Below are 27720 nucleotides of genomic sequence, written 5' to 3' on the forward strand. Positions count from 1 at the left end.
AATCCATCTTAAACCCAAATTTCAACAAAAAAAATCTAAGAACACATCTTAAACCCAAATTGCAACAAAATGTCAAAACACATAAAGCCTTTTGTTTCTCACAAGCCCAACTATGACAGACCGAAACATAAACCCTAATTTACCTCTTTAAAGTTTGCACACCTAAAGAATTTTCTCCCTTTATTCTTTGGAGTATTCACATTGCAAATGGGAGCCCAACAATTCTCTGTGCACTTGATTTTCTATTTGTAGAAGAAGAATGGTGTAGACATGAAAGAGATGGAAAACGAAAGAGATAGGAAACGAAGAAGTGAAATGAAAAAAAAACAAATGGATGAACAAAAGAAGGGAAAATAAAATAGATGTCAGAGAAAATGAAAGAAAAAGAGGCTGGAATGAAAAATGTTGAAGACGATGCAGAGAAAATGAAAGAGAAAGTAGCAGGGAAAAATGTTGAAGACGATGGTGAATAAATAAATTTAAAGGAAAATACTTGAAACAATCTGGTCAAAAAAAGTTAAACACGGGTCAAAAGGGTCTTGGGAGTGCAACACATGGTAGCGCGCGAGTGGCTAGCGCTGCCATGTCAACAAAATCTTAATGTTGTTAGGCTAAGGTACCAAGCTAGTGGGAGAAAAAAAAGGTTGGGTACCAATCTGGAAAAAAAATCATAAATACCAATCTAGAAGAAGTGGACAAGTTCTAATACAAATTTTATATTTAACCCAATGAATTTTCAGTTACTAACCTAATGGTACTTAATAGGAGATGCCTAAAATATTTAATTTTAAAAGTTGATAAATTAAATAGAAAAACTTTATATTTAGGTGATCAAAATTTATACAAACGTATAGTTGGGTGAGTGTTATAGTAGTTTACCAAAAAAATTAGTAGTAAAAAGACGAAGCTGGGTTTTGCCTTGGAACACCAAACGCGGCCTTATCTTGTGATATTTTATTATTTTTAACAATGATGGGTAAGCTTTATCTTCAACCACTAACAAACTCGGCAGCTGATTCTTCTGCAGTGAGTTTCTTTGAAAGAAAATCAGTGAAAACAGAGAGTGACTTCCTTTGATGTTCGAACTTTGAAGACAAAAATAAAAATGCTTCTCCAAACTACAATCTCATCTCGGCCTTTATATCAACGGCATGCGTGCTTCTCAGCAACCCACCAGCTTCCTCTTTATTACTCTTTCCTCGCATCTGCCTCTCTCAACTTCACCCGCAAAAACCTCTTCTTCCAGGTCAAAAAGCTCTTCCCTTAACTATTTCTTCTACTACATTTTGTTATAATTCAAATATACCAATTATCAAATATTTTGTTAAAATTGACTGTTCTTGGCTCATTCGAAAGCTGCCTAGCCCTGGCTCACGTATGCTATATGGCTATAACTGTAACTAATCTCGCTTTCTTTGCCTCTCCTAAATTTATGCCAATTCTGATTGATGCAATTGTTCATTTTGAGTTTGGAAAATGATTTTATGATATAGTAAACAAAAAGGTTTTTAAAAAAAAAAAACTAAAAAGAAAGGGTAGATGCAAAATTTCCGTCCAGATAAAACATGACAAGGTGTTTTCAATTGTTTGTTGTTTTATTGGTTAAGAAAAAAATTCTCAGGGAAATAATTAGTAGCAAAGTAATCAAGCTAATGTGCATGTTTGATTGCTTCACTTGGTAAAATTATATTGTGAGGTAAATGAGATTATAAAAATGTCTACATCAAAGAGTAGTAGAAATTTCTCAAAATTGTGAAATTATCATGTTTGTTAAAGAAATTGTTGCATGGACTCCGGGCGTCAGATATAGGTATGCGTCCAGCACGGGCTTGTTTAATTTTTTTCTAAGTTTCTCCATGTATTTGAGGAGTCTCTGGAGGTATTTTTTTTAAATATGTGCCGAACACAAGTGTCAACAACATAGATTACAAAATTTTGCTAAAGGAAGGTCAAAAAACAAGATTTACATGTTTCTTTTAGCTTTATAAAGGACACTTGATAATGCTGCACTCAATTCTCCAGGCCATTGTTCGGTGCTATCGTGAACCAGCTTTGAAAAACACAGGGGCAGGCAATGGAGTGAATGACACTAAATTTCTCAACCTACAGGTAAGTGTTTTGTTCTCTCTTAGTTTCAAGAAGAACTGCAGCATTGATCGTAGGAAAATTTTCCATTCTATATTCTTTGTTTAATTTAGTCATTCAACATGCTTAACTCTGTTATTGACTTGGTCGGCCCCTTCTTTTCAGCACTACTGTGTTTATCCAACTGATACAACTGTCTTCTGAAAATAGATTTGATTATCGGTTTTTCTTTAACCACCTTGACTTTTATAATTTCTACTTGCAGATAAAGCCATGTAACCTAACAAAGCTAATCTTTATAGGGTTAGAATTTTTTTCGCTGCAAGGACTGGTTATACTAGTATAAATCTAAAGCTATAGTAATTATCTGTTCCCCTTGAAAAAGATTTGATATTGAATTTTAGTTTAACTTTGTTACTCTACCAAATTCCTCAAAAGTTGATAGTTACTGGTTAGGTATTCTTGTATTTTATTTCATGTTTCCTTGAAGTTTAGTTCCTTTGAACTATTTTACTTGGTGATATTGAACTTAATATATTTGTCCAAACAAATGTTGTAAGCATGTTCTTAGTTTTTGATCCTATGTTATATACGTGGAATATTTTTTTTATGAAAATTATGAAATATACCAGTAAAACTAATAGAGGTAAATTATACTTCCACTCTACATGTATAGATTACAATTATCTTTATTCTAAGGTTATTTAAAAAATAAATAATGCCCAGAAACCAGCATTATGGTTAGTGTTAGGAGGAGTAATGTTGGTGAACTGGAATGATGAGCGTTCATCCCTATTTTATTTGCAAGAGATTTCATTTATTGTCAACGTCATTAGATTTTGGATTCTATCCTCATTAAATTTAGCTCTGGTTTCTAATACTTTATCAGTAAAATAAGGGTTAAAGTTGAAGAATTTAGGATTTCTCTTTTAATAACTAATTTTGGACTTAAGTTTCAAGAAATGAACTTATCTTAATCTATTGTCTTGAGATCAAAATTTGGTTGAAAGATTCAAAGTTAATGCTGTCTTTCTCAGAAGCCATGCATTCAATGGCACATAGCTTCCACCAATGTGGCATGGTGGTGGAGAGGTGGGATGTCAAATGTATTCAAGAGAATTCTAGATAGAAAGAGACTTTTAACTACATAGTCATCAATGCTATTATGCTGTTTTTGAGTACTGAAAGTTTTAGTCCTAAACCTGAAGATATTGGAGTTAAAAGAAATTAAGTTAAATGGTTGCATGTGGTTTTCATTAAAAGAGGCCTAAATCGTGCTGTGTTATAAACGCAAAAAAAGGGTAGTATTATTTGGCTTGTACAATGCAGCTTCTTCAGTTTCCATCCGTGCCTACTCTCTTCATATATACCTACTCTATATCATGCTGCTGTGTATATAAAATTTACATTTTTGTTACATAAGAAAAGTGCATGTTTAAATTTTTTTATCAGGCTTTATTTTAGTGAATGGAGATTGATATATGATTCTCTACTAGCCCTAACAAAGCTTTCTGTTAATTTTTCTTTTCCCTTTTTCAATTGATTGCGGATAAAGGCAGATGTTTCAAAAGGGAATGGCAGCAAAATCTTTTACGTCATCACGCTTTGATGGTAATTTCCGTTCTCTTTGCTCCACTTTTTAGCATCAAGGTTGTTTAGCTGCTTATCATCAGTGCGTGAAGAACTTACATGTCATAAAGTGGGAAAGTACAGCTGATATATGGAAAGTTGCACTCTTCATGCCGTGTTTCCTTGTATATCTAATACATTGAGGATGCATGTCTCCTCCCCTTCTAACATTTAGCCATATATTTTTGCAATTCTTTTTGTTTTAACGCAGCTGATAATACAAAACATCATTTTTCTAAAATTTTATTTGTATTGCATATCAGTTGAAGAAACATTCATTTGCTCCTGGCCAATTTCTCTCTCCATATCTTTTCCAGTTTTCCTGTATAAGAAATCTGTCTCCAGATTTTCAAACTACCATTACTTTTATGCTCTTAGCTTTCATAGCCCTTCTATGCCACAACAAAGCCAATTAAGTGCTCAATACTTGGGGTCTCTAAAATTCAGAAGAAAAAACAATTCCAAGACCACAAGGCCAAACATTCTCATAACTTTTATGTATTTGATTGTAATATTGATAATTCCACAATGTTACATTTCATAGGAATTTAAGTGGTTTAATATTATGTTTATTGCTTAATTAGAGTTTGCAATGAAGCAGCTGTGTGCAATCACTTGTTAAACATTATTTTGACGCAGTCCTTTTATGTGGTTATTTGATAGAGCATCATATTTCTCTTAATATTATACTGATTAATATTCCTTACAAATAGTACATATTCAAAATTGTCATGAAGCTGAACAGTTCATTCTTGTGGAGTTTGCTTGAGTTTTGGGTTAAATAACTTAATATACAAGATGCATTAATGGTAAAACTGCATCAAGCTTGAGTATAGTCATGCACTTATAGACTTGTATTCCGACTTTCTAAATTTGCCTTACTTATAGTTGCTATATTTTCAAAGCATCTTAAATAACTGAATGTGATGCACACAGCAAAATTAGTAATTGGCTAACTTTCGATAAGCTCATACTTTGTGAATAATATAGGTGGTTATATTTACAAAGACTATCATTTCCAACTAGTGTAATGAGCAGTGAAAGTTCTAAGGTGTTTTTCCCTTATACTTTTGAGCATTTTTTGACACTAGGATCCTTTTAAACATAACTTGAAGGACAAAGAATATAATCACTAGCCTCTAGACTGAGATCATAGACTTTTTGACAAGTTGGAATCTGAAACACTTTTGCAGACAATTTACTTTACTGCAATGATTAATGCAGTAATTAGTGGTAACATATGTTAGACCTGTAAACTTAAGTAGCCTTATGTTGCGGAAACTAACTTTTAGCGCATAATCTATTCTGTCTTTCCTATTGTTTAACTCAATGGCTATATTTTATTATTAAATCCGTCTGATTCTCACTCAAGGTCTTGACCAAAATAGTACTTCGGTCAAGGCTAAGAGACTTCAATTTTTTTCTGCTTTATACTAAGATTCCACCATAATTGCTTGCATTAAATAATCGGTGTTACCATTTTGTTGCAGAATCCTTGAAGAATCATCGAGCTATGGTTGATGACTTAAATGTGAAGAAGCCATTGAGTGTGGTGTCTGCTTTCGCCTTTGGTCAAGCATTGTGGTTGATTTCTGCACAACTAGCAAACGCAAGTGAAATTACTACCGGAGATGCTGTTTACGAGGTTGGAGAGTTATTTGAGTTAGGAATCCAGCTATCTTATCTACTTTTACTATTAGTTTTACTTGGGGTTGGAACCTTCTTTGTAATCCGTCAAGTACTTGTACGGAGAGAACTTGACCTTTCTGCCAAAGAATTGCAGGTAAGAAACTATTTTCCCATGCAAAAAAATGCTAATTAAATTGCTCTGCGATTTTGTCTATTTTACTTTTCTTAATGTCTATGATGATGATTTAATCAAGTTACTGTAACCAAATGAAAAGCAAAATGAGGAAAGACTTCCAACTCTTTGTTCTTAGCTTTACAATGAATGTCAACTGCTCTTTTCCACTTACATTACTCCTGAATATGATTATTTTAATTTCAGGAGCAAGTCAGAAGTGGAGATGCCAGTGCAACAGAGCTTTTTGAGCTAGGTGCCGTTATGTTGAGAAGGAAATTTTACCCAGCTGCAAATAAGTTTTTGCTTCAGGCAATCGAAAAATGGGATGGAGATGATCAAGATCTTGCCCAGGTATGAGATCATTTGGATCTTCCATATCTTACAAGCAGAAGCACTTTGTTTTATTTTATAAATTCTACTTTACAGAATGTGATACGTATGTCCTGCCTTGCTGTTACAATCAATTATGTCAACCATTTTTTGCATGAACTTATCTGCTTTTAAGCATCACATACGAGTTTGCTAAGGAGATTCATTTGGATGATTGTGTTGAAAACTATTATCGACCATTAACATAGAATCATCCATTGATTAAGTATTCTTCTTCTACGAGTCATAAATCATGCAATAAGCAGTGCAATTTGTCTGCTTTGTGGTTTTAGTCAGAGGTCATACAAAAATGTGGTAATTTCTATCATGAAATGACTAAGAATCAATCGACAGAACATTAGTGAGAGAAACCTGGATCTAACAGGAATTATAGCTGTCTAATTCTGAAATTGCATGATATGAACTATTTATGAAACAAAATGATAAGTGGTAGCCTTTCTTTCTATCAATAAGTACACTCTTGAAACTGCATTAGCAAGAGTTTTCCTTTGGTTTTTGGTACGCATTAGGTCAAACTCAAAAAGGGGATTAAATCATGGATTTTGACTGCCAACTGGACAAATGGAAGCCACTACCATATGCATTGATAGAATTTGTTATGTTGAATTTTCCCTTCAGTTTGTGTTCTTGATGTTCATGAGTCTGGTTATTCATTTGCTGGTCTTTTTTCTTTTTGCACTCATTGATGTATTGCAATATTGAATAGAACTTGTCTAGTTATTATGATATCCAGATATATTTCGATTTTCAGTCCGTAGTGTTTTGGATTAAGTAGTTCTAGTTCTAGTTCTAGTTGCTCAGACATATGATATTTGTCATTTGTACTGCACTTGTAAACTCAAAAAAGTTATTATGACACCGACACAGCAGTATGTTGGGCATCTATTTTTGGTTTCATCTGAAGCATGTGTTGTGAAGGTTACCTATATGTGGTAAGTACCTAACTTAAACAAATACATAAATAAGGATACACAATACTTTTTTCGGGTCATCTTGATTTTGTACTTTCTTCTTGGTATCCTGATTGGTGCTCTGTTAACATGAAACTAACCTTAAGTATTTTGCGAACCATTGCATAGGTTTACAATGCCCTTGGTGTCAGTTACGTTCGGGATGGGAAGCTTGAGAAAGGAATCAATCAATTTGAAACTGCTGTGAAGATTCAACCAGGATATGTCACAGCTTGGAACAATCTTGGCGATGCATACGAGAAGAAAAAAGACTACAAGTCTGCACTGAAAGCATTTGAAGAAGTATTGCTTTTCGATCCTAATAATAAGATAGCACGTCCAAGGCGAGACGCACTGAAGGATCGTGTAGAAATGTACAAAGGAGTTCCTATCAAATCAAAAGACAGATGATTTTGTGAGGTTGCTGCATGTTTGGATATGAATTTTGGACAAGTGACTAAAGGTTTGTTCAAACAATTTAACACCCAGAAAAGGAATTATGACAGTTCTTTATATTACTGTTTTGATACAATCTCTATACCTCTATCTTCTCATACGGAAGATTCCTATCACCTACCTTGGCCATCTGAAATACCAGAACAGACGGCCATGGACAGATCTTTCGAAAGCATTGTCCTTCCAAGCTCAACTAACCAGCCGTTGGGAATATCTTTCCTCAAAATTGGCCTAAATGAGCTTAACTCCCTTCAAAACCACAATAGAAAAACCAAACATCCGTATTATTTCAGACGGTATAAAAACAACCCAGAAAAGAAAATAGATTTTATATATATCCACATTGTCGCCGGCTTTGTGAATGTGTCATGGCTTGGACTTTAACAAAGCAAATGTGGGGTGTTAAGCGGAGAATTCACTTCAATTTGTTTGTCTGTATCAACTTGAAACTCCAAACTTGAAAGTACTAAAGAATTATCCAAGGGATTAAAGTTGGAAAGTTATTCACGCGAGATAAGGAAACCTCAACTCAATGTTGAATGATACAATCAAGGTAGGAGGCTTTATAGTTGAATACTCTCAAATTAACAATACAAATTAATTTACATCAATAGCTAATACTTAATTTTATCTATAAGTTTAAGGAAATTTAAACTTTATATCATCTATATCTTTTAGAATTTAAATTAACATAATAGCTAAAACTTACTAGAGTGTTTATTGGGTTACTAGACTTACAGATTCACTTCTAAAATGCTCTAACAATTAGGTAATTCCTAGTGAGTTAAGTAACATAATTTACTTAAATGAACGCCTTCTGTTGTTATGTGTGCCTCGGTCTTGAGCCTTTGAGCACATTCAATATCATTATCCACCACTTGTTCTAGAGATGCCCTCGTTATGTTTTTGAAACGAAATTGATTTATCTGACTTAGATTGATTTCCAGCCAGCCTCACTATCTGATAATCTCTTCTTTCAAACAAACTCCCAACCTATAATTCTACCTCTATTCAACTCCATGTGCCATAGGAATGATCGTAGATAAAATATCAACATTTTTTGAATATCCAAATCCACATATGCAAATCTGCCTAAAAATTTGAATGCATTTATTATCTGCAAATTATCCGGATATTGCTATGTATATATGAATCCAAATTAAATATTACCATCCATTGGATATCCAACTAAAAAAAAAAACAATTTCAAAATTTCCAAACATTTTTCGGATATCCAAATCTACAAAAATATTAATTTCAATCCACTAAAATTCTTTTTATATATAAAACATCAAAATTATAAGCATTTGATAACCAGTGGATTCGAATATCCGAATATACATCCGTTATCTGCATAAACAATGCGGATTTGGAAAATGAATATTAGAGGTATCTATTTGCATCTGTAGCGAATAATAATTTTAAAATATGAATCCAAATATTATATGAATCCGCAATACCTAAATTTACAAAAGATAGATTGAATATTCGTGAATATCCAAATTCGCAATCTGAATTGTTATCCCTTGAGTATTGACAGCAACTTCAGTTTGTAGGCCACTTTATCTACTCGTCTTGAAACTTTGAAAGGACCCTTGTATCAATGGTGAGCTTTAGTAAATCAACAAGCTACTAGAATCCGTTGTGTGTAACCTGCATCCAATATTTTGGGCAAATCACAAAGTAATTGAGATGTACCTCCTTCTGTTTGAAACTCTCCCAAGTTCCAATGGCAATGCCATTATGCTTTTCATCTATGCACTTACGTCCGATTTCAACAACGTGCGACGTTGCTGTGGCTAACAATATTACTTCCAAGAACTTTGTTATCAGGTACTTGTATTGCCTTTAGTGGTGTATCAGAAATTTAAGATATCACATTATATGAATACATAATATGTTTATGATGAGTTTGCTCTATTTTAGCTGGCAAGATGTTTATTATGCATTAGTTAATAGTTTCTTTCAAACTTGTAGTTCATATGGGCAGAATTTGGAGGCAAGTACATATATTTGGAAGAAATGTTTTTGCAATTGCCAAATGTATATTGAAACTGGTTTAGAGAGAATAAAATTATTTGGAATAGTTAAAAAATACTATTAGATTATTATTGAATTAAAATAACCTTATTTTTATTAATTAAATAGTTTAGATAAAAGAACTTATTAAAGTGTAACACTTATATATATTCAAGATATAAAGATTTAGAAGCAAAATTTTATTTTGATATATTTTGAAATTTTAATTTGCAGCATATCTAGAAAGGAGTAAAGCATAGTGCTACAATCAAAATATAAATATCGCCATAAAACTTAAGAGCCAAGGAAGGCTAATGCCACATTCAAGAACTTACATCAGTCAGTAATTAGGAAATTCTGACAAGAGAGTAGATCCCAGAAAGTTGAAGAAAAAAAGAAACAATATAGTATCTCACTTTCTTCCATGACAGTGGTCAATGGGCTCCAGCCATTCCGGTTGAGTTGAGAGAGAGTTGTGTTTTGGGATTGGGAAGTGCAAATATTGCCAATAAAGCACTAATGGCAGCCAAAATAGACCCCAATACAAAGGCTGGTAAGTTTCCGCCACCAAATGCTGCATCTATCGGTCCACTAATCACTGATATAATCATCTGTCACATTTCCCAATTCAACACCCTTTTTATTTTATGAATCTATTTTTAGTTGAAACAACTATATCATTCATCTTTTTTCTTAACACCAAAACGTTACAATTATTGTTTGAAATTCAATGTAAAATGAGCAGAGTAGGGGCAAAGAAGTTGATGTTTTACCTGTGGGATAACTATAGACAAGTTTAGTACTCCCAAAGACAGACCTACAATTTTTGGATCACCATCGAATTTAGTAGGTAGAATACATGTATCATTATTCAATTTAATTAAAATGGTAATTACATATTCTTAGCGTCTAGTTTAAAAAATGAGTCATGTGGTAAGTTTCTAACTCTTCCTCTCTCCGGTAAATGAACCATAGAATTTTTTATGGTAAATAAAAAATTAGTTCTTGTAAATTAGGTTAAAGAGCAAATTGATATTTTTTTTTAAAAAATTCATCTCTTTGTATTGTTAACAACTGGTGTGATTGACAGAACAAGCAGACAGTGAAGCGTGACATGCCACGTGTACCTTTTACTGACATATAATGACTAGTTTTTAACAGTAAAAATGGATAAAAAATTTAATAAAAAGATCAATTTGCTCTTTGATTTAACGTACAAGAACTAATTTATTCATTTTTTAAATATAAAAATCAAAATATAATCTATAAAAACTTTGTGTGTAAAAAGCTAGTATAAGCATTAAGCATGGGCACTACATCATTAACACCACTGTAACATACCTTGACCGCCACCTTCTTCAGAGCAATAGATGGATGCCAATGCGAATGGAATGCTAAATGTTACCTGCATCAAACATCATTATATTTATGGATTATTTTACAATTTCATGCTTATGGATCTAACCTTGGATAATTATTTTCATGTCCAAACACAACTCTAAATTAAAAATATTAATTTTTACTAATCATGATTGTTAAAATTGATTTAAAAGTATTACTAATAAAAGGGTAAAAAGGCTATGGTTTAAGAAAAAATGGGTGTAGTTTAGGTTAGCTAAATGATAAACTCTAAACCTTACTTTACTTACCTAACCTTCTATCATTCCATTTAAAAAGGAATTGGGTATGTAACAATTTTCCTAAAACTTTTATAATCTTTAGCCAACCAAATTTGCATCACTTTTTTTGTTCTTTCTTCTTTTAACTCTGAACCTGCATCATTTTATATATAAGCAAAAATTAAAGTGGTGATGCATATTCAATTTTATTATATTTCAATGAGCCTCTACATTTTACCTTCAACAAAACATTGAGCCTCTAAAATTTTAAAAGTAAATCTTTCTTATGTCCATAAATTTTCCTAAAATTGTACTATCACATGAATTTCTTTTTTAGTTTTTATCATAATTAATAGTATCTTAGCATTCTTGAAATTTATTTCAACTTTTATTAATATTTTTGTTAATATTTTATAAATATAATTTGTTGTGTACTTGTCATGTTTTAAGTATATACCATTAATGTGTGTTAATTTAAAAGCCCAAATAAATTATAGAAAATGATCCAAAGAAGTCTGAAAATTACTTAAAAACCAACAGGTGATGATGATGAAGAAAAATTATTTGATGGTGAAGGTGTGTCCGTGATTTAATAGTGAATCACGGAGGGTGACTTAAACCTTTTTCCATTACGTAGCATCACACATTTATGAAAGAGCCGGTGATAAGTGTGAAGAAAGGTAAAAAAGGAAAACTAACCGCAAGTGGAATACCCAACAGCCCAAACAAAGCCAAGGCAGAGGTTTTGATGCTGGTTGGTGGAGGGGTCAAGATTTGTGGTCCATGTTCACCCCTCCATGCCTCCGCCACCTTGGTGACCCAAACCGTCGCCGCCAAGCATGCTGCCAATATCAAGTTCACCACCCCCCACATGTTCTTCACTCCACCTATCAACCGGCTCACAGGCTCTAACCCCAACGACGCGAACGCCAACACTATGGAGTTTATCATTAGACCCAACGCACCCGCACGCACTCCCTCGTCGTACAATTTTTGTTGGCTTGCACTCCCCTTCACTTTCCCTCCGTATACTTCCGCCCCCATCCAGTCAGTGTCGTACAACAAGAATGGAAACCACGCCATCCAATTAAGGCATGTCACCAGAAGCAAGAACCACATTGGTTTTTTCAGGGTCTTGAATGCCATCACTAACTCCGCAAAGAAAGCCCGCCCCGATGACCTTCCTTCGTTGTCCTCTTCGTCTCCAGCTTCCTTTCTTGTTATTGGTGTCTCTTTCACGGTGGTAATGGCGGTTATTGTAATAGACAGGAGGAAAACAATGTCAATTATGAAACAAGTTTTGAGGTTGGCACAGTAAACATCACAGGCGGTTGTTTGTGTGAAGGGTAGGAGCTTGTGGAGACCTGAGAAGGAACCAGCTGCGTAACCTAAAACGTTGCCAACAGCCATGAAAAACGAGAACCACGCATTGGCGATCCTCATTCTTTTATGATCATTCGACGAAAGGTCAGCCAAGAAAGCGCGGCATGGACCTTGTAACATGTTGTTAGCCACATCGAGGATCCAAAAACCTGTAACGAATATGGCGACGGCTCTAGGCTTTGTGGGATTTTGCAGTGAATCACCAGATCGGTGACCGATGTCTTTGGCGAAGCCAATCATGAAAACAGCGACGGCAACGAAACAAGCTCCAGCAGCAATGAAGGGTCGGCGACGACCGATGCGAGAGGTACAACGGTCACTGCTGTAGCCTACAATGGGTTGAACGACGAGGCCGGAGATGGGACCACAAAGCCAAATGAAAGCAGCCCAGACGTGAGGAACACCAAGGGTTTGGACATAAGGGGTTAGAAGAGAAAGTTGCAGAGCCCATCCGAATTGGATCCCGGCGGCAATGGCTGCAATCACCACAATATTCCATAGCGGGATCGGGGTGACGGTTTGACCTGTCTCCATGGCGCTCTTATCATACAGATAAAAAAGAATAACAAGAAACTGATGATTGATGGAAAAGTGCAATCAGCATATATGGTGTATATATGTCTTGATGGTGTGAAGTGTGAGTGAATCATAAATAAGATGATATTTATATAGGGCATAAGAAACTATAAATGGTTAAAAATAGTTAATAACTTTTAAAATAAATTTGAGTGTGTACAAGTATATACTATTTGTGGATTCAATATATGTATAAAGCTTGGTTGTAACGAGTCCAAGTAAGTTGCCCAATTGATGGAATCTCATAATTACATCTTTCCTATTTTGGCCATTTTTTTTTTCGCTTTGGGTGAAAGGAACTTATTTAATTTTAAATTAAAGATTCGAGACTTGCGTCGAGGTTAAATGTTTATTCAATTATAGTACTTATTATTATCATTATGATTATTATTATTATTATTATATTTAATTTGTTTCTACCGCCAAATAAGCTAAATTCAATTGGTGCCATTTCCGTTGAAATCGTATGAGAATTCTGTATTAGGATTAATATTATATTTGGACGAAGTACAGAAATGTTGATTAAATTATTATTCGTGCTGTATTTTTGTTATTAAATTTTGGGATAAATTTTAAAATTATACATGTACTTTGGTTTAATGCTAATTGTATATATAAGTTTTAATTTGGTGCAATTATACACATGAAACTTTAATTTTGATTTAAATGTATACTTGAAACTTTAATTTTGATTTAATAATGTGCATTTAAAGAAATAAATACATTAATTTTTATATTAGATAAATATAATTATTTATGTATGCAATATATAAACATAAAATGATATTATATCAATAATTGTGTTAATAATTTACAATAATTGGATTAAATCAAAATTTCATGTGTAAAATTGCACAAAATCAAAGTTCAAATATGCAATTGCACATTAAAACATATTTCCTGTACACTTTTGAGATTTATCCTTAAATTTTATTTTTTATGTTAATCATTAATCTATTTGGAATCAAAATTTTGGAGCCATTTAAAATTTGACAAAAATGCTAACATGAGTTTATTTTATTGGTTTGATAACAAATTTAACCTCTAATACTAACACATTCTATCAATTTAATTTTAAATATAAAATAATTTTAAGACAATAGATATGCCACATGCCAGGAATAGAGGGCTTTTTTACGCAATTAATCCAAAAAAATAATTATTTATGAAATGGTCCAAGTCAAAAAAAAAAATGTAAGTAAATGACTTGTTCTCGACAATGACAGCCAATGCCGCCTGACACACCGGCGACAACGTCCCCTCATTATTAGCCAATCATCGGCTTCTTAAAAAAATATTTTTTTGGGTGATGCCACTATGTCAGGCAGCACAATTATGTATTTTTTAAAATACTCGTTAAAAATACAGGTATTCACAATGGAGAAAAAAAAAAGAAAAGAAATTTTAATGGGGGTTATCGATATGTTAGGTGACACCCGTTAAAATATTTTTAAAAAATATTTTTTAGGTGTTGTCGTCGTGTCAAGCGGCACCGGTGATATTTTAAAAAAAATGTAGAAAAAGTAGTTCAAAGCTTTGGTCATTGTTTTAGAAGATTTTGAGTCGGCTACTGGGAGATCTAAACCGTAGAAGTCAACAAGAAGGAGGAAATCTCTTTTTTGGTGTCGAAATTGGCACGAAAAGCCACTATAAATGGCAGCATCGGTGGCATTAAGTATGACGGCTAGGGTTTTCAATTAAGAAGAAGAAGGAAAAGAAATAAAATAAAAAATAAATAAAAAGGGCAACTAAGTATGATGGCTAGAGTTTTCAATTGAGAAGAAAAAGGGAAATTTGAATGGGAAAGGAAAAATGAATATATGGAAAATAGAGAATCAAATATGGGAAAAGAAAGAGAATAACTAATATGGAAAATAAAGATATGTTTTTTCCATAAAATATTAAATACCCTTTCATATCTATATTTTTCATCTTTCCTTTCTCATATTTGATTCTCAATGTCCATAAAATATTAAATTCATGTAACACCCCATACTCGACCCAATCGCTGGATCCGGGCTATAAGGTGTTACACTCCATATTCAAATTCAATTACCACATTCATTATTACAATTCTCATTTTTAAAACAGTGCAAGACAAATAATATTTATAACACCGTTACTAATTAATTTCACAAATCTCAAGAATCTATTTCAATGATAAAACTTTAATATAAGGTACAACGATTTCACAAAATAACTTTAACCTATTGAATAATTACTTAGTATTGAAATTATATTCTGACCACTTAATTACAAATATAACTAAGACCCTTAGGCTCCACCTCTAGATCGCCCTGCTATATGCATATTACATCTAAGGAGCATGTCTATTTGAGCACTGCATATTCTGGCCTGGTCTTTCTTCGAATCCTCATATTTTCATTTTTACCTGTAATACATAATGACACATACGTAAGTTCAAATGAACTTAATGAGTTATCCATACCTTACATCAACAAAATGCTAACAAGCTGGCGCTTCATGATTTAGAATTTAAGTCTGACTGCCTGAATTAGAATAGTTCGCCAATCTCATTGTTATAGTATTTACATTCCATGAACTGGCTCACTTGTACTCGACACGTAATCTTCATTAATACCATTGCTTATTTACTTTCTCATCCTAGAGATCAACTCAACTTTCTCGGTTATATTTGACCCACGACTGGTGACTTGAAAACAAAATATTTCAAGTTCGGCTAAACAACGCCTTACACACATAAAGCTCATTGATGAGACTTTATAGATGTAGTATCAAAATACAGAACATAAAGCTCACTGATGAGACTTCATATATGTAGTATCAAAATACAGATTTAATAACATTTGACCTCTTGGCGGATTGTTCCTATGAATTCTACTAGTTGCATTTGCGGACCTTTATGCATCTATTTCCTTGAGATATTGTGAAAGAAAACCCATGGGTAATTCTCATAGCGCGTCTCGCACCAATAAATATAGATAATTAGATATAAAAATCTTGGTGAATAGTTCATGTTGCAGACTGCTATTAGTAGCTTGTCTTAATGGACTCAGATACATAGTACGATCCCTTTGGATTCTTGTTTCAGATTCAAAGATGAAGAAACATAACAACGAATTCATAAAGAAAACTCCCATTACGAGTTAATCAAGAAAATCAACTTATCTTAATCAAATAGACAAATCTGGCAGACTGTCGTATCCTGCCTCCGTCTCGCAATAACATATAACTCATTTATAATGGTCCACTTTTAGAAGTAGATAACATGAAGGTGAATTTTTAAGACCGAATCCCCTATTTGTGAAATCATTCTCGTAAGATAGTCTTGACGGACTTGGACATACGGACTTATATAAACAAATAGCTTACTCTTGGCAGACTTATCAAGCGGATCCCATGTTTGTGGAGATATAGATACGAACACATACATATATACAGATTCTAATACGCGATTTTATCTTGTGGACTTCCATTGGATTATGCCACTTAGACAAGTCGGGCGGATTCATAACACGAACTGTCTCACGAACTTCCCTGATTCACACCATGACCATGGACTTGTATTCATTCATACGTCTCATAAAGGGCTCTATTACATCCCATATAGGGCTTTATTACTGGTGCACACCATTCTCCGTATAGTCCACCTGAACCTCAGCAAAGTCATATATCATTAATATTCATTTTCAATATAGTCTGCCTGAACCTTCGCAAATCCTCATTGTTAGTTTGAACATACAAGTATTCCCCCACAAAGACGGGGCATTTACCAATCACGGTTTGCATTTACATGCCATATTGGAGACAAATCACATATCATATTCCTTTCTTCGTCTTCCATATCAACCACACTTCAACAACCCTCCACAACTCCACATAATTCATACACATGCATTTTATACACAAGCATTCAACCAATACTATTGTTCATACATGACACAAATTACGCCAAACATCTCATTCATACCTCATGGATAGATTTACAACTAATCACATCTTTTCCTATCACACACAACATGCATCACAATATATAATCATTCGGCCATAGAATAACTCAACATTTGCACAACATTCAGTCAAACCTATTCAACACGCTATATTGAAGGTAAACAAACAACCATTTAAGTTCTGAGTTCATGATCTCACCTGAAGGTTGACACCAAATCCATCTAAGCTTTTCCCTCGCTACCCGAGCCTCTAGCTTACAAAACATAACAACCATTTTAGAATTTCCAATAAAGATAATTCATCACCATAAAAACCGAAATTCGTTTTCATACAGAGGCCATTAAAATGGTTATCCACAACTTTATCCAAAACAGAACAGAATCGGTGGATAGTTGAATTCCTTAACTTTTTTCCCTTTTCTTAAATCTGGGAACATAGTTAGAAAGCTTACTAGCTTGACAAATCATCAATTACTTATGCACAAACTTTAGCTACCTTCTTCCATGCAAACCACTCTTAATCTCTCTTTTTCAACTAGACTAGTGAAGAAGATGAAGAAGGAACAGAAAAAAATGAAAGAACCACACTAGAGAATTATTGGATCTGGTGCCCTAAGTGTAGTATACTCGTTTGTACAATTATGATTTTTTCGAACAGATTGATTAATAAAATTATTCATTAATTAAATTAATATACTTTGTATTACTATTCTTAAATATTTTTTTCATGCAAAGCAAAATAGAAGCAAATGTTGCTCATTGATTGTCTAAATGTTTAATTAATACTTAGCGGTATTACATGGTCGAATCGTAGTTTAAAAAGACAACTTGTATTAGTAGACGAACTTAAACATGTCCTTAGTCTAATCGAGAATGAGCAAACAGATTGAAAGACTAATATGCCATCTATCAAATCTAACTGGGAAGATGTATTGTATTGGGCATCAGAGCGGATGACTCCAAGAAGATAAAGGCATAGATGTGACTGACTGGACTAACAGTACATCAGAGATGACCCAAGCAAAATAGATTCTAAATCTGCTTATGAACTTATTCACTTATGATGTTCATAGTGTGACATACCTAAATCTTGAGTGAATAGCAAACTATGTATGCATGACTCATATACTTTGATGTAAGTAAAAGCCTATGTTTAAATAGATAAGGAACCAAAAGCTGGTGCGTTGGGTGTACGACTTTTGTAGTATGTAGCGTTATTTACAACAGTGGAATTCATAGCCCAAAACATTGGTAAATGATATCCTCTCATTGGCATTGCATGGTTGATGAAAAGTAAATGTGGTCATGAGTTGTCCGTCTTTGTGTTGGATAACTTGATCACTATTTGATAGTGATTGGCTTTTCATGAAGGAAGATGTAATGGTTACTATGAGATAAAATACGATCATATTGGGAGAGTGAATATTATCCTAAAGAGATCAATGATATCTTATGAGGATAACACACTTATGACAAGGTCATTGGACGAGCATTGAATAGTCACTTTCGTAATGGTATGTCATTGAGGAGAGCTTAGTCATGATACTATAGTGGAATGATTTTGTGACTAAATGAGTATAATTAATAGATGAAAAGCTAAAAATTAATTATAAATAATATGAGCCTTAACTATATATGTCCAATCTGTCCCTCTGCTAGCTTGTTGAAATCAGAAATGAATTGCATGTTTGAATAGAAATGAACAGAATGAATAGGAAAAGAGAAATGAGAAACATTCAAGAATGGTTATGGTTTTATCCGAAATAGAGGAATAGAATCATTTGGAAATGAATGTAGGTTTCCAAAAATAGAAATGAAAATGAAAATGAAAATGGAAACTTGCAATCCTATATAGGATTTCTTAAAAAATGATGGAAGAATGAGTTTATGTTTTTGGATTATTTTGAAACTTGAAAATGAAAATAAAACATTTAGTCCTAGTGAACATTTTGAGTCGTGACATATTGACCGATTTTTTTTGAAATTTTATCAGGGGTAAACTCGTCAAATTTTACTAGGGGTAAAATTGTCAAACAAATTTATTGGGGCAAATAATGGATGAGAAAATTATTTAATATGTAAATATTAAAGTTTATTTTGGAAAATAGAAAATTTGAATCAGGTTGGATCATATTACATAGTATTGGGTTAGAAAGGCCCAAGAAATACTTGTAATTGAACCTGATGTAAGAGACGCCCAAAACCCATCATATAAGGAGGTGGGACAACAAAACCTTAGTATCATTAACTAGAGTTGTCGCCCCTTATATCCTAGTTAAATTATGATATATTTTTTTAGTGGAAATAAATCTTTACAACTCTACAAGGCTTTTATCTTTTCTTCCTATAAATAGATGGCACTAGTAGAGCTAAGTAGACACCTTTTAAGAGATTGTTATTCTGCCGAAAGATAGAGAGAATTTATTCTCAACTTATAAACATATTTTTTCAGAATAACAATTTTACAAGTTTCTATTAAAGAAGAGAGAATTTCTATTTTCACCCAAAAAGGAAAATTTTTTCTAGTTCTGTGTTTTGATTCAATTGATTCGAGCCCACACTCGAAGCAATTCATAGTATAAGAATAGCGGAGAAAGTCATTTGGTTGAAAGGCAAAAAATATCAAGGATCCATTTATCCAAAAATGCATGTACGAATTTGATTAAGGTTTATTGGTATAAATATTACAAACCGAGTCGGTTTTTAAAATTTTAATTTTCCACTGTGCAAGAAAACCATTTTCAAATCATATTTTTTCCAACAAGAATAATGTCTCTCCCTTATATAGTACTCACACACTTCCTTCATCGATCTCAAATTAAACAACAAAATGTGCATATTCATAATCATCATGTCTCCCACTAAAAAACTTTCTAGTTCAAACTTAACAGAACCAAGGTTGAAATCCAACCTTTCCACAACCAGCCTGCCAGTTCCTCTTATTTCCACTAAAACCCCTTCAATCTGTAAGCTTTTCAAATTAGTCCCTAAGGTTACCATTCCAGCTTAACTTAACAATTCAGGGTGTGACAATTCCCTTTCATATCTCTATTTTCCATATGGCCTAATTCAAAGAGCTATTGGAGAAGCCAGTCAGATTAAAGCCTGGTTGGCTCGATAATGAAGACATGACAACTTAGGCTAATATGGTAACTAATCTTAGAAGATAGAGGGAATCATATCTTGTAAAGATTAGATTAGATTTGATATGACATATCTTGTAAATCCATAAAATAAAGGGATATGGTTAATCTCGTCCGTCGATGTAAATGTATCTTGACCGTCAGTTTTAGGGGAGCTCAACTATAAATAGAGAGCCTTCCCCTCAGTTCTACTCACTCCAGTTATTGTTTCATTATTCTTTGTGAATAAGAGAATTGAGAGCATTTATTATTCTCCTTTCTTTCTATATTCGATTCTCTATTTTCCATAAAATATTCAATTCCTTTTCATATTTGCATTTTACATATATGTTATTCTCTTTCTTTTCCCATTTTTGACTTTCCCTCTTTCCTCTATCTTTTTCCCATATCTTTTTCTCTCTCGTCCTTTTATCTGTCTCCTACAACTTTTTCTTTTCCACTGTCATCTCATTTAAGATTAATTTTTTGAAATAATATTTCATCCACTGATGGTGGCACTGTCAAATCAATAAGAAAAGAACCACCTATGAAGCAAGCATCGTCATGGGCTTCCCCTTTATTTTTCTTTGTTTTTTGTCTAATTCAAATGTTTCTTTTCAACCTTTTTTTTTTTTTTCTGTTTTCACATATTTTTTTTTTTAAATTTCCACTGGTGTTGCTTGACACACCAGCGACACAATTTTTTTTTTAAATTTCCTGACCAATGTCGCTTAACACATCGGTGGCACCCAATTTTTTTAAATTTTCTCGATGGCGCTTGATAGACCGGCAACACCCATTAAAAAAACATTCTTTCTTCTTTTCCCTCCCTGAACACCCGTATTTTTAATGGGTATTTTGAAAAATACATACCGGTGTCACATGACATAGTGGCAACACAAAAAAAATATTTTATTTAAAAAGCCGATGATTGGCTAATGATGATGGGGTGATGCCACCAATGTATCAAGTGGAACCGGCGATCACTGTAGAGAATAAGTCATTTACATACATAATTTTTTACTTAAATCATTTTTGTAAGCAATTAATTATTTGGGTTAGTTGCATGAAAAATCCGGGAATAGTGCAAATCGAGAAATACCTCAAACATCATTAAGCTCACTGCTGCGACATCTTCACTCGACCCATAGATAGTGAAGGTACTCGCAGCCTTCAAGACAATTTAAAGACAAACTCGTGCAAGGGCCTAAGCAACTGCCGAATGCAATATACAAGCAAAGTAGATATGCTGCATCAATCTTGATATGACATTCTCCTAAGTTACAATTTCAAAATGCACTAGCAAAAGCTATATTGATACTTACGAATGCATTTCACCTCAAAAAGTAATATGATAGTGTAAATAATAAATGAAAAGATAGCATAGGCAATTCAGGGGTATTCAAGCTTTTGTAAGAATAATATTTAAGATCAAATTGGTAGAATGTATAAATATTAGAGGGTTAGATTTATTATTAGACCAATAAAAAAGCGCCCACGTCAGCAATTCCATCAAATTTCAAAGAGATGTTAATGTTTGGTAACCAAAAAACTTGACTCCAAATAGCTTAATGACCAAAATATAAAAAATTAAAAGTTCGGTGATCAAATTAGAATGTGGGCAATAGTTTAGTGACTATTTTGTAATTTAAAATTATATTTTGTTCCCTCTACTAAAAAATAACAAATTAGTCCCTACATGTTTGATAAAATTTGATATATAATTGTTTTATATAATTAAAATATATAATTTAATTCATATTATTTTTAAAAAATTAATGAATTTACAAGTAAAGAATTAAAATAAGTATTTGATAAAGAATATATTAAAAATGTGATATTAAAACAACCTTAAACGATATTAAAATATTTTTTAAAATTAATTATGTTTTAACATTATTTCAAAAATAATTAAACATCTTCTAAAATGGTTAAATGTAGTATAAATTTTAAAACTTTGTTAACTTTATTTTTAAATTAAATTAAATTTGTATTCCAATATTTATAATTATAAAAGTAATAGTAATTAACATTCTATTGTCTTTAATATAATTTGCTATGAAATTTAAGGTATTTTATAAGAAAATTAAAATTTTAATTCTGCAAGATTTGATAAGAAATTTGAATGTAAGCTAATTAAAGTAAAAATATTAATTTAATTTTAAATTTATTGTAATTTTGTGTTTGAATTTTATTACTAATGTCCCAAATTTTGATATAACAACATTTAAGATAAAATTTTATTAACATGTTTCAAATGTTTTAAACAATTCAAAGACTTGTAAAATACTCAAAAACATGTTTCAAATGTATTTTAACTAATCCAAATGGTTTTTAGTCAATACTAAAGAGTTTTTAAGTGTTTAAAATTTTAAAGGCATTTTGATGGATTAGTATTAGTCCTAGGGATCTATGTATCGATACATTGCAAGCGAATAGCCAAATAATAAAATTGTAAGGGCATGTATCGATACTTTGCTTCAAGGTATCGATATATGGCTATATGTATCAATACGTTGGTGTCAAAACGGTCATCAACAGCTACTTTTAAGCTAACTATTAATACCTGTAACATCCCAAAAATCGAGGGATAGTAGAATTGTGTTTGGGAATCGAGAGAGAGTGGTCATGCCCAAAATTTTGAGATTATCTACCTGCTTTTAGGAATAAAATGAGGTATTGGTTTTTTGCTTAAGTGTTACTGAAATGTTCCACGAAACCCAAATTCAAATCCCTTCTCTCTCACCATTTTTATTATTTTACAAATTTTGCCTTAAACCCTAGTCTGTGACATGCCTTGTTTTTAAAATAAATATTGCAAAATTATTTTAAGAATGAGGAAAAAACTTAATGGTTAAAATAAATATAAAAAAACATGAAAAGTAAATGAGGTCTCAAGTTTGAATCCTTTCCTTTGCGAAATAATTAAATTTTGCAAAATCCCTTATTTTTCTTAATATGTGGGCCATCCATACCCTTAAAACCTAAGTATAAATACAACATTTTATTGTTTTTTCCAGCCTTTAATTCAATTTTCCCTACCCTAGCCATTCACCCTCTTCCTCTCCTCTTTTCTCTTCAATTTTCTTTCTTTCTCCCATTATTATCGTCACCTACACCTGCCATTTTACCATCTCTTTCTTCTTATTTTTGCATCAAGATTGTGCACCATTTCCTTCAATCTATTTCTGAAATTTATTCTCATCTAAATCAGCCCCAAATCTGAATCTTGAACCCCAAGATCGATCCCGAACATTGCCAAGAAAGTGTCATTGTCGTTTCTCTCAACTAGCTTGGGTAATATCTATTTTCTCTTCAATTTCTTGATTAATTTTGTCAATTAAAAACCAAAATTTCTAGGCCTTGAATTTGAGGGATTTTAAATTATTTTAAAGGTATTTTTCTAGATTTTAATGAGATCTCAAACCTTTTTAAAATTCAGCCCCAATTTTGGCCACCATGGGTGGTGGTGCTTGCGCATATGTGCAAGAAAGGGGGTTGTTTTGTTTCTTGGGTCTTGCCCATATTTTCCTAGAATTAATTGTGTTTTTAAAGCCTCCTAATCATCCTTTAATCACATGTTAATTATGGAGAGACGTTCTTGATCAATTAGTCAATCGGATCCCACAAATCGTGAAGCATAAGTACAATTAATGATAACGAGTTTGTTATTTTGACACAGTTGTTGGGTAAAGGTTATAAATTTATTAAATGAAGGAATTTAATAATTAATTAGCTACTGATTTTCCAATATATTATTGAATTAGGTGCTGACCGAAACGCCCCAATTCATTCGTAAAGCCGAAGAATGATTGTACATATAGTTCGCATCAATACAGTGTAAGGAATCTAGCTAGTTTGGATTCATAAAATAGTTATAATTTCAACGATTGGTTTGAAATCATAAGTGGGTGTTTGGGGGCTAGCTTAATGGTAAATTGATTGAATTTATACTGAATTTTGGTTTAGGTTCGCTTAAGGAATTTTTAAGGAAAATTGGAATATTCACTAGTGTGCTGCGATGAAGCGAAAAATAAGGTGTGGGTCATAAACTCATAAAATTATTTGAAAATGTTAAATATCATGTTACATTTGATAAATTAGCTTGCCAATTGGATTGACTTAATAGCCAAATTATTGATTTTCTGATTGACCGAACCAGGTATGTTTCGACCCTTAAAAGATTGACATGTTGATAAAATTTCTAGTTTGATAGTATAAATGTTTGATTAAGTTTGTAAATGCATATTTGAGTTATGAGATATGAGAATGTTTGACTAAATGATATAATGTGTTGAGATATTAAGCTTATGTATTATTTAAACGCATGAGATATTTGTTAAATTGTGTCTTGAAAAGGGTGTTATTTATGCACAATGAAAATCCCAAAATAAAAGTTATCAAATTTTACTTAAGCCCGATGTCATGCATTATCCAATGCCATGTAGTGTTATTAGAATATGCTACTGTCCTTTTATATTTTTAATATTATATATGTCATATTGATTCAAAATGCAAAAAAATCATATATAATATATAATATATAAAAATTAAAAATTTAATTTTTATAAAATTCTCAAATATATAATTATAAATTTTAAAAGTCAAAATAATGTATAAAATTGAAAATTATTATAAAATTATAAAAGGATTTAAATTTCAAGTAATTGCACCAAAAAAAACCTTGAAATTTAAATACCTTCTTTTAAATTAATTATTTTAAACTTTTAAATATATTTTCTACAATTATTTTATAATTTTAAATTTTTTACATTTTCTAATAGTATTATTAAGTTTAACTAATTTCTTTTCAATTATAAGTTTTTGTAAATTTTATTTTTGTAAATTTTTATAATATATATTTTCTGGATTATATATATTTTTATGAATTTTTATATTTATTTCTATTTTTCATATTTTTTAATGTGTATATACATTTAATAAAAGAAAATATTTTTTACATAAAGCCACCATGTGGCAGATTATCATTGGCTATCAGATAATGTCTGTAAAAAAATGAACTAAGAAATATATCATAGGCATACTCTAGGTACTAAATTGGAAAGTGGTTGATATTTTAGGTACCAAATGGGGACAAAAAATGTAGATACCAAAATGTGAAAATGGGTATACTTCAAGGGTCAAATTGTTAATTAGGTCATTTCTAAAATACCAATTCACCTATTCTTAATATTTTCGAACCTAAAATAAATTTATAATTAAAAAAGCAATAGCAATTAATATTTTATTACCTTCAATATACTTTGAAATGAAATTTAAGTTCTTTTATAAGAAAAGAATAATTTTAACCAGTTTTAAGATTTGATAAAAACTTTAAATGTAAAATAATTACAGTAAAAGATATGAAAATTCTAAAACTTAATTCATTAAAAATATCAAAGTAAAGAAAGAAATAAAATTTATTATATAATATTTTTAAATATGCAAGAATTTGAATATCATAAATAAAAAATACTAATTTATTTTAGTGGCGTGATCATAACAATAATACTTTTCTTTGTAACACCACGAAATTTATAAGGTTAGAATTAATAAAATTACCAAGGAATAAGTTTTTGTTTTGATGGCTAATAGCTTAAAAATCATTTAGAGAACCAAGGTTTAAACCCTACTCTTTTCATTTTCTTCTATTATTTTTCAGTAACTAAGGAACAAAATTAAGCTTGTTTATATATTAGATGTGGTGGAAATAAGTTAACTATAGGTAGTATCCCAAATAGTAAGGCTTTGCATTCTCTTTCCCTCATTCCCAAGTTCAAGTCATGCTAACTCCATTTCCCCTGTTCATTTTTTTCTTCAATTTCGACAGAAATGGAATATTTGCCAAATTAGCCCTAAAAGTTTGAAATTCCTAGATATTTAATATTTTTTTCCAAATCATAGTAGAATTATAGTTTCTTTTTCCCTATATCTTCTCTCTTTTCTCTCCCATCTTCCTTTTCTCAAGTTTTTACTATCTATTACTGAGATTAATATTTTTGAATTCCAAACTTGGAATCAACCTCCGTTTAATCTTTTCTTTGTATCATCTTAGCATAGCGCCGTCAATTTCATCCTTGAGTTACCAAGAACCAGTAAGTTCAATTCAAACTCGATTATCGATCCCAAATTTCCATAGTTTAGGATTTTTGACTTTCACACGATCCCCACACACGTCCATGCCACCCCTGAAACTCTCGATGTTCGACTTTCACATGGCCTAGGGTCCCAACACGGTCGTGTCTTCTTTGTAGTTTGAATTTTCGAATACCACATAGCCATAGTCTTTCACATGGCCTAGCCACATGGCCGTGTACCCTATCCACACGGCCTAGGGCTTCCCACACAGTCCGATTACACGGTCGTGTATCCTCTGGAATCTGGAATTTTCAATTTTGACCCAAAATTTTATGTTTTGATCAATTTAGTCCCTGAATTGGTTCCGAACTATTTCTAGTGAACTAAACTATGCCATTAAGTCCTTCATGACATGAGATATGCTAGAATCTATGATTGATCGAAGTAATGCTGTATTTAGTTATATTTATGAATATTTGCATGAATTATGAATAGCATATGTTATCTTTGTATTTATATACTTGCGATTGTATGGATGACATGCCCTATATTGTTCTCAAACTAAATACATGAAAAGTTGATTTTGCTATTGATTTACCATGTGATAGTATATTAAATGCCATTAGGTGTGATTATATTCAATATTTTATAATCATGGGTTGGAACAATATGTACAGAGGAAGATCAAACAATTTATCTACAAGTAAAATGGCAGTGCAAAGTCACAACCATGCGACAGTTCCTATCTGCAAACTACTTGGTATCCACATCCAAAGGAAGATTCCATCTTTGGATACGACTGTGAATCCATGCCAAAGGTCGATTCCAACGGCGAGTCCATGTTGTAGGATATACAGCCAAAAAGTAGATTTCATCTGCAGGAATTTTACTGTGAACCTACAGCCAGAGGCAGATTCCAACCCTGGGGACTTACTGTGTCTCCACAAAAAAATAGTAGTTATTATCTACAAACCAGTAGTAGTTTATCCATAACTAGGTGTGTTGGAGAAGGGAGTTCTTGGGAACTCCCATTATGGTGTGTAGTAGTGGGGTAGAATTTATTCAATTTAATCTCGAAACTGTATGACATCATTTAAATCATGTGCATACAAATCTGGAAAATATGTTACGACATATATGCGTGAATTTATTTATATATATGCTATTGAATATGATTATTGTAGGCAAAGCTGTGAATTTGGCTATCTCAAAAAATGTTATTGTGAGATATGATGTATTAATGAGTTGCATTTGAAAAACTGATACTCTGAATTGAGTTGCTTTCTATGATTACTTTCTGCAATATTAATTAATGTGTCTTAATAACTCTTCCATTGATTTTGTTGTAAATGGACTCAAACTGAGCGTCAAAGCTCACTCCCTTTTAAAATTTCATCCTTACAGATAACCCACTAGGTTAGGACGCATGCACAGTATTTGGAGGGTCTAAACACAATCCAACTTCTTTTCAATTTATTAAAACTTAATCTTTTGATTTATTTTATTATTTGAGGTCTGTAATGTTTTATTTGAACTGTGGCATGAGGTTTAGGAGTTAGGATGTTTTTATTGTTGCATGACATTTAATTATGATTTAAATTAGGACATTAAATTTTTACTATTAATTGATTGTGTATGAACCCCAATTTTTATTAAATACTTAAGTAAACACCATCT

General features: G+C 32.1%; 2 protein-coding genes and 1 long non-coding RNA gene across 4 annotated transcripts; 2 read left to right on the top strand and 1 right to left on the bottom strand.

The window, feature by feature from the left end:
* Window positions 1–979: 979 nt before the first annotated feature.
* LOC105783262 (tetratricopeptide repeat domain-containing protein PYG7, chloroplastic) lies at window positions 980–7371 on the top strand. 2 transcript variants are annotated; one of them, XM_012608614.2, is made up of 6 exons: window positions 980–1246; window positions 2023–2109; window positions 3645–3696; window positions 5205–5497; window positions 5723–5869; window positions 6988–7371. In XM_012608614.2, exons 1-6 carry the CDS (start codon window positions 1106–1108, stop codon window positions 7267–7269), a joined length of 1002 nt encoding a protein of 333 aa, XP_012464068.1. In that variant the 5' UTR covers window positions 980–1105; the 3' UTR covers window positions 7270–7371. The 2 variants fall into 2 exon arrangements, with proteins under 2 accessions (XP_012464068.1, XP_012464069.1); XM_012608615.2 differs by having other exon boundaries at window positions 1097–1246; window positions 3641–3696.
* Window positions 7372–9518: 2147 nt separating this feature from the next.
* LOC105783609 (sucrose transport protein SUC8) lies at window positions 9519–12955 on the bottom strand. The gene is made up of 4 exons (XM_012609173.2): window positions 11652–12955; window positions 10675–10738; window positions 10107–10150; window positions 9519–9944 (listed from the first exon to the last, which is right to left on the bottom strand). Exons 1-4 carry the CDS (start codon window positions 12867–12869, stop codon window positions 9768–9770), a joined length of 1503 nt encoding a protein of 500 aa, XP_012464627.1. The 5' UTR covers window positions 12870–12955; the 3' UTR covers window positions 9519–9767.
* Window positions 12956–22917: 9962 nt separating this feature from the next.
* Window positions 22918–27181, top strand: LOC105783610 (uncharacterized). The gene is made up of 4 exons (XR_001130142.2): window positions 22918–23262; window positions 23733–23805; window positions 23935–24003; window positions 26721–27181. It is a non-coding gene; the product is annotated as an uncharacterized LOC105783610 (long non-coding RNA).
* Window positions 27182–27720: the final 539 nt, after the last annotated feature.

The sequence above is a fragment of the Gossypium raimondii genome, chromosome 13, assembly GCF_025698545.1.
Source record: "Gossypium raimondii isolate GPD5lz chromosome 13, ASM2569854v1, whole genome shotgun sequence".
NCBI classification, from domain to species: Eukaryota; Viridiplantae; Streptophyta; class Magnoliopsida; order Malvales; family Malvaceae; genus Gossypium; species Gossypium raimondii.

What these genes read in the sequence shown, in the direction of transcription:
- LOC105783609 (XM_012609173.2), bottom strand. Translation starts at nt 12,869, where the DNA reads ATGGAGACAGGTCAAACCGTCACCCCGATCCCGCTATGGAATATTGTG. An exon ending in TGTTGGGTATTCCACTTGCG is followed by an intron (nt 10,739 to 11,651) that starts GTTAGTTTTCCT and finishes TGTTTGATGCAG; the next exon opens with GTAACATTTAGCATTCCATT. An exon ending in TGTCTATAGTTATCCCACAG is followed by an intron (nt 9,945 to 10,106) that starts GTAAAACATCAA and finishes GAAATGTGACAG; the next exon opens with ATGATTATATCAGTGATTAG.
- LOC105783262 (XM_012608614.2), top strand. Translation starts at nt 1,106, where the DNA reads ATGCTTCTCCAAACTACAATCTCATCTCGGCCTTTATATCAACGGCAT. An exon ending in CTAAATTTCTCAACCTACAG is followed by an intron (nt 2,110 to 3,644) that starts GTAAGTGTTTTG and finishes GGATAAAGGCAG; the next exon opens with ATGTTTCAAAAGGGAATGGC. An exon ending in ATGATCAAGATCTTGCCCAG is followed by an intron (nt 5,870 to 6,987) that starts GTATGAGATCAT and finishes ACCATTGCATAG; the next exon opens with GTTTACAATGCCCTTGGTGT.